The 7,309-nt window shown below is 34.8% G+C and overlaps 1 protein-coding gene across 1 annotated transcript in view; it reads left to right on the plus strand.

The window, feature by feature from the left end:
- Positions 1-7,309, plus strand: part of LOC108693742 (plexin domain-containing protein 2) — a 36,870-nt gene that overhangs the window by 26,473 nt on the left and 3,088 nt on the right. Inside the window, exons 2-5 of the mRNA XM_018202857.1 lie at positions 4,870-5,321; positions 5,446-5,781; positions 6,285-6,477; positions 6,992-7,201. Coding sequence (XP_018058346.1) covers positions 4,870-5,321; positions 5,446-5,781; positions 6,285-6,477; positions 6,992-7,201 — 1,191 coding nt within the window. The remainder of the gene's footprint in view (positions 1-4,869; positions 5,322-5,445; positions 5,782-6,284; positions 6,478-6,991; positions 7,202-7,309) is intronic.

Raw genomic sequence — 7,309 nt, forward strand, 5'->3', positions numbered from 1 at the left:
AATATATATAATACATAATTAATTTTATATATGTATAATTTAAATGTCTAATGTAATAAATAGTGTATTTGCATTATTTTTGAAAGTTGATGCATGATAAATTGTATAAGAATAAATAACGCAATGAATCTAGACACATTTTTTATTATATATAACATGACGTATTTTTTTTTAATATGATTTATTAAGTGACGTGGTAGCATTGCTGCAACAGTGTATAAAAATATAAAACAGGTGTAAAAAATATAAAACTGCTTGACCATTTGACATGTGAAAATCATTATTCGTGCCGTTGCCAATTTGCGACGATCCATCATCAATTAAATTTATTTGGAGTTTTGGCATCAACAAAGTTGAGATTAAATTATTTCAGAAACTAAAATCGCAATAAAAAATCTAAAAACACTTTTATTATAATGGCATTATCCATATATTTCGCTTGAAAAAGGAAGGAAGAAAGGAATCTCCTCTGTGGGTGGCTTGATGGCAGCGTGCGTAACATTGACATTGATTGTCGTGTCGTTTCCGTTCCGATATCGCGGATCGCGATAGTAAAATGTGAAAGGAAGCGGAAAAGGTATGATCGTAATGGGATTAATGGCACGCCTTATTATCGAACATGAAAAATCTTTCACGCACATCCTATTACTGGCTCAGTAAACAAAGTATGTCATGAGAAATGATCAATGCAAGTAAGATAAGTCTACAGGGTTTTTATATTATAATATCATGATATTCTAGCTTCATTAATATTCGATTATTTATATGTATGCAGAAACTTGGAAAGAATATATTAAATTTTAATATAAATTATCATTATTATGCTTTCCACAGAATTAAATATTTAAAAGAATTCATGTATTATATTTTTTTTTTGGAGGGGAAGAAATGTAACTTTCAGTAGTTTATTTATTGAGTGTTATCAATTGCTTTTAAAATTAAAATTGATAAGCTTGTGCGTGAATATCGGATGACTTATTCTCTGTTGCATTAAAATCGATTAATCATCATAAATTCAAGGTTTTCGTCGTCGAATCTCCTTAAAAAGATTTAGGACGAGGACATGAATGCATATGCTTGCCCGCGAAATTATGAACAAATTCTTTAGAGAGAAGAGCTATTTTTGTTATGCGCGCGTCTATTTGATCTAAAGTCGTATTCCATATTCAGTAATTCAATCTGCAATTCATTACAGAATCGTCAAGCAGTATCATGAGAAAAAAATGTCGATTGTTTCTCGTGTTTATGTTTATTTTTCAAACTATTAATTCTTCCATATGTAAAAAACTAGGAATTTTCTAAAATTGCTTAAAATTTTTCATTACAGTTGTGTGATATTATACAAATAAATTTTCTCAACCAAACTTTTTATTTTGCTTTTAATTATCTATAATTATTTTTTTCATTGAGAAATGTGATAAAGAAGTGTCTTTGAGATTCATAAGGTCAGTATGTATAAGTACGTTTATATGATAATTAAAATAATTAGGTCAATGTGATGGTAGAAACCGGATAAATGTAATACTGTTATTCCTTCCGAAAGTAATTGTCATCGTTTTTAATCATTTTATGACGATTGTTATCATTGGCACATGTCTGCCGCACAATTTTGCGCCAAACCAATTTAAAAAACACTTTTAATTAAAGGGATGGATTCCGTGAGGTATTACAGAAGAATCTCGTGGAAAAATATTTGTTTACAAGTTCCTTACTTTTCTTATCCATTGTTAACTTTATCTCGATTTTTTTCATTCACATCGCTAAATAATTCCAAGGGATATGTTATTTATTCGCTTATTTAAGGTGTAAAAAGAATCGCAATGTGGGAGCATCCTTTTACTTGCGTCGTCTAAAAATATGTCGCGTATATATGTGGAGGCATCGAGACGCCAAGGCGTTCTCGAGTTACCGTGGCGAAACGACATGCGTTTTTAATCAGCAATGGATAAATATACACAAAATTATCTTTTAATATCTCGCATACGTCACATCGGACGTCTAATGAGTGGATATTGATTGCGCTTACATCGTGCGAAATACATAGTGCACTGCACTACAATGTGTATAATTAACGTGGCTGTGCTGATTATCGCTTGTATTTCTTATACAAGTATCACTCGAGCTAATTAATGTCAAGTTTCGACTTCAAGTTTTGCGATCGAATTTTACATATCTGTAAATGGATTCTCTTTACTTGTGTCGTTACTACATAAGAAATTATCTTTCAGCTATACTAAAATGCACGATGTAAATGTAACTCTGCATTGACATTCACTGATAGTGCCATTTCAATTTTAATATTCACTACTACACGTTTTCATCCAAGGCTGCACGTCTGACACGCCATGTCTTATCTTTACGCGGAATATCGTCGGCATGAAAATGCATGTCGAACAAAAGAACGGGAAACATATTCGCGTGAAACGAGCGAAATTGAACGTTATGGACTAAGACAAATATTTCTGGATCATGTCGTAACTCGTGATATATCTCTCGCAATTCTCTTCGTGACCCGCAGTCTCTCAATAATTGCAGCAAATAAAGTTAAAGCAATAACGTGGGAAGCACAAATACGTTTTATGCGCTCTATTGCTTTGCTCTCCGCTTCTGTTCAATTTAATTTGTTCAGGGAATACCTTTCTATATGCATATTATATTCACGCGAAAGTTTTACACGCTGTTCATGCATGTCATACCTATATTATCGATATCACTCTAAAATAGTCAGGGTTATGAATATTAATTCTGTGAAAGATGTAAGTCGGTCGCACGAGTCTCATAAATTTACATTACGATTTGGATTATATACAATTGTGGATTATGTACAATTGTAGATTATATACAATTAGAATGAATTACGGCTACTTTGCAAATAACGGCACGACCGCATCGAATTGCAATGACGTAATATGCGCGAAAACGCGAAAATTCGCGATCTGCAACGTGACTTAGCAATTCGCGTGGATAGAAAACGGATTTGTGCCAATCTCGATTTGGATTCGAGGTAACTTTTCTACAATTCGACGTACCTTTACATGATATGACGATAGCTTTGCCCAATTCACTTGCGTTTACGATTTGCACAATTCGGCGAAGCGATTTTACAATTCGCTGCTACTGCTAAGAAATCGAGTCAATTCACTAGTGCGCAGTTAATGAAACTCGTTCGTACCTGATCTGTTCGGTGAAAGTTCTCTGAGCTTGCTTTGATTGCAGTTTTTCAACAGAGCTAATTTATGAGTTGACAATTATTCTTTTTATTTGTTTATTTAGTGGGTAATAAGCAAATTGTTATTCAAACTGATGTTTTACATAAACTTCAGGTAATAGTATACTTTCGATAATTTTTTAGGAAAAAATATGAAGGATAAAAAATTATTTTGAAATGTAAATCATATGATGTGATAAATTATATGGAACAGAATTCAAATCTCCTGAGGGGAAAAATGGGATATCAGAAAATTTATTTATATTAAAAAGAGATAATTTCGCAACGATGAGGGAAAAAGCTTTTCAAGATAATAAGCTGTTGAGTCGATTGGTTTCGGTTTACGCTTTTACATTGACGTCAAGCTTGCACGTTCGCTCCGATTTGATCGGATCATCAATTATTGCTCTATCCGGTCGATCGTACCGCCTAACTTCCCGTTTCTCTTCGCCGACGATTCTAAACACGTTCTTTTATGATGCGGAATTCAATGATCATATTTATTATAATATCTATCTATTAAAAGAATTGTTTACAACTTTAATCATTTAAATATGTTTTGTGAGTTAATCGTAATAGGCGATACAATCAAAAAAATAGATTCTATAAAAAAAATAAATAAAAATATAAAATGAAATTTCTTCATATTTTCTGATTTTTTGAAAAGAAAATTTTGTATAAAATAACAATAACAAGTTGCGATATCAAAATGACATTAAAATAAATCATAATGATTAAAAACTTATTTTTAGTAATCATATCAAAATCATTTTGATGTTATGATGACTCATGTTATATAAAAAGATAATTTCGGAATCATATCTGTTTTGTTATTAAATTGTAACTCCAGAGTAAGCGGAATATGTTAAAAAAGCACAAAAAGTAAATTGATTGAAAAATATACGCATGATAGTAAATTGCTCGTTTCAGCGAAAAATCCTGATAACGAATTTAGTGTGAATGAATTGTGAAAAGTTTGTCTCGTGCCACTTTTGCCCCCGAACTGTCCATTAATCGCGCCGCGGCTATCGCGAACGTAGAAATCGAGGTTAATCCGCGTTTCATGGCACTGATCTCGGACACCAGCGATGGGCTTGACGTTGACGCATCGGTTAAATGGACACCCGATCCCCTCGAAGGGAATCACTCTCGGTGAGCCTGTGTGAACCGGAGACAATGCACGAATGCAACACAGTCATATGTCAGAGATTTATGTCATGTACGTGTCATAGATTGGTTCTAGTCATCATTCAATAATCAGTCGTAGTATCGTAATTGCAACGCTAGCTCAAGGATAAATTGAGACAAGTTCTTTCGTTTGTGAATGATATGTACATACAGAACGTATCTCTCTCTGCTTAAGATACGAATGGATTATAAGTTTGTACTATTGAATTAAAAAATATTGTCTCTAAAAATTTGACTCATATAAAAGAAATTACTTCAATCCATTAAAAATTGATTCTAAATTTATTTTCTTTCGTGATGTCACCGAATTTATTTATTTTCTAAATTCTTGAAATTATTCAAAATTTATTAGCAAATTTCAAATTAAATTTGTTAATGTAATTTTTTTATTTCGGAAAGATGAGGAAAGATTAAAATAATACTTTTCAAGATTTCGACGTCATAACGAGAATTCGCTTTTTCTTCTATTTCAGTCGACTCTTACTACAGTTATGCCGGGTGGAATGGCAAGTCGTCATTTGATCATTACATTTCGAATATCAGACTGATCGATGGTAAGAATGTAGAGAGGGTACGTCGAGAGATGCCTGAAAAATTGGTGATGACGACTGAAAAAGAAATATCTAAGAATCAACCACCAGCACAGCCGCAACCACAGCAGCAGCAGCAACCACAGCAGCAACAGGAGCAACTGAAGCAGCAGCAACCGCAACAGCAACAGCAGCAGCCGCAACAAGCGTCAGCAACACAATCGATGTCAAACACAACCAACGCATCCGCCGACGTAACGTATTCTACAGTTTATTCGACCAGCGAAGCCACCACCATCACCTCCACTGTTCGGCCATCTGATCCTATTTCCAGCTCCAAGCCGGATTCTTCAAAAAAGAAAACGTCGCAGATAGTAAATCCTGCAACCGATACGGTAGGTGTCATCAGTAATGGATTTATTCAGTCATTTTTAGATTCGCGCGTGATGCGAAAAGTTGCAAATTACGTATAATCATCACTGTTTAACAATTGTGCATCCATTTGAAACCTGTTCGCAGGCAACATTACACATATGGACAAATCGCACTCTGACAAATCGCAATATAACCGGTACTAGCAAGGAGCAGCAGCCGGAATCATCGGCGGTGAAGGACACAACAGAAGATGTCATGAAATCCGACGACAGCGATATTTCCTTTAACAAATTTTCCGATGTGACTAACGCCACGCTTACACAAAACAACATCACTAAAACGATGTACGACTCGCATCAGTATTATAACAGCACTTTTATCGTCGATACCGATATCTGCAAAAAATATTGGGTCGACATGGACAATCATCCGGATCTTAGAGTCAATCATCTACTTAGCCAGAGCCATCGACGCGCCGCGGTGAGACTCACTTGTCATTATTTTGTATTATAGCGACTTTCTTGTAAAAAATTAAAAATGATATAGAATATACTATGTACTCGATTTTTTTAGATTTTATATAATAACCAAAGAAAAAGGCGATATACAAATACAAATATGTATACATTCGGAATATTTGATTCCTGTTATAGCAAAAGATTATTTAAAACAAGAAAAAAATGATTTTGCTGAAATATCTAAGACTTAGCTAGATTAGATACAGGTTTAAAAATAAATTTTGTTGAACTAGCAAAATAATTATGTAGAATTAGTTGCTAGAATGTTAAAACTTTTTGCAGCATTGCAATTATGAATTTTCTATTACAATTATTTTGATGATTCATGAAATTGTTTTTTGATATGTATTTATCTAATACAAATTCGTTCTTTCCGTGAACTTATAAGAAATATACGAGAACAGTTAATCATTAATCCTTACAAGTCTGGATAGGAATTGAACTATGATTTCTATGCTGTTACAGACCGTTAAGTTGAAGTTTGATTTCCCATTCTACGGCTATAATGTGCGCAATATTACTATCGCTACGGGAGGTTTTCTATACACCGGTGACTACGTACACAGTTGGCTGGCCGCCACCCAGTACATTGCACCGCTCATGGCAAATTTCGATACCCGCCTGTCGAACGCCAGTTACGTCAAATACGCTGACAATGGTGAGTCATCTCGGAATCTCGAATGGATGGCATTTTCATGCCACTTGAAGGAGTCTTACATTTCCCTCCGAACGAAAGTCAATCATCAGAACCCATTATGGTCGAGCCACTTAAGAGGTTCTTCGTATGTTTACCGTGGCTAATATATTTCAAATAATCTACGTTCAAAAATTAAAAAAAATCCTATTATGATGAGCAAATTCTCTCATTTCTCTAATTTCGCATGCTTTTCAAAACGTTTGATAGTCTTCTCAAGTCCCAAGCTGATTTTCTAAATCCTTTCTCCTCGCTGGATTGATCATGTCGCAAAGCGTTCGCGTCAGTAGTGATCAGCAACCTTTGTGGGAAGCGGAGAATGAAAGAGGAAGGATAAATCGGCGCAACGATTTGCCGATCGTAATTACACGCCTCATCAAATAACCAGTGGCAAAGAAACGTGGCACAAAACGTAGTCAGAGTCGTGCACGGATCTCAACGCGAGATTGTTAAATCCTCTTTTTCATTTGTACGACAGGTACGGCGTTTACGGTGGAATGGGAGAAGGTTGTACTACAGGACAGGCCAAGAGCCGGCGCGTTCACTTTCCAAGTGACCTTGCATCAAAACGGAGATATCGTATTCGTCTACTCAGTGATACCGGTCCTGGTTGAAAAAATCGCAGACACAATGCATCCCGTCAAAGTGGGCCTCAGTGATGCCTACATTATGGACCGAACTGTGTTCTGTGAGTGTTTTCTTGCTTATTATCTAATTTTCCTGTTTATTCATTGGATACATGATTGCATCGTGGAATAATATCTTATCATTATTGATCATCGGATGTAGAAAAACC

Source organism: Atta colombica, unplaced genomic scaffold (assembly GCF_001594045.1).
Source record: "Atta colombica isolate Treedump-2 unplaced genomic scaffold, Acol1.0 scaffold96, whole genome shotgun sequence".
Classification (NCBI taxonomy): domain Eukaryota; kingdom Metazoa; phylum Arthropoda; class Insecta; order Hymenoptera; family Formicidae; genus Atta; species Atta colombica.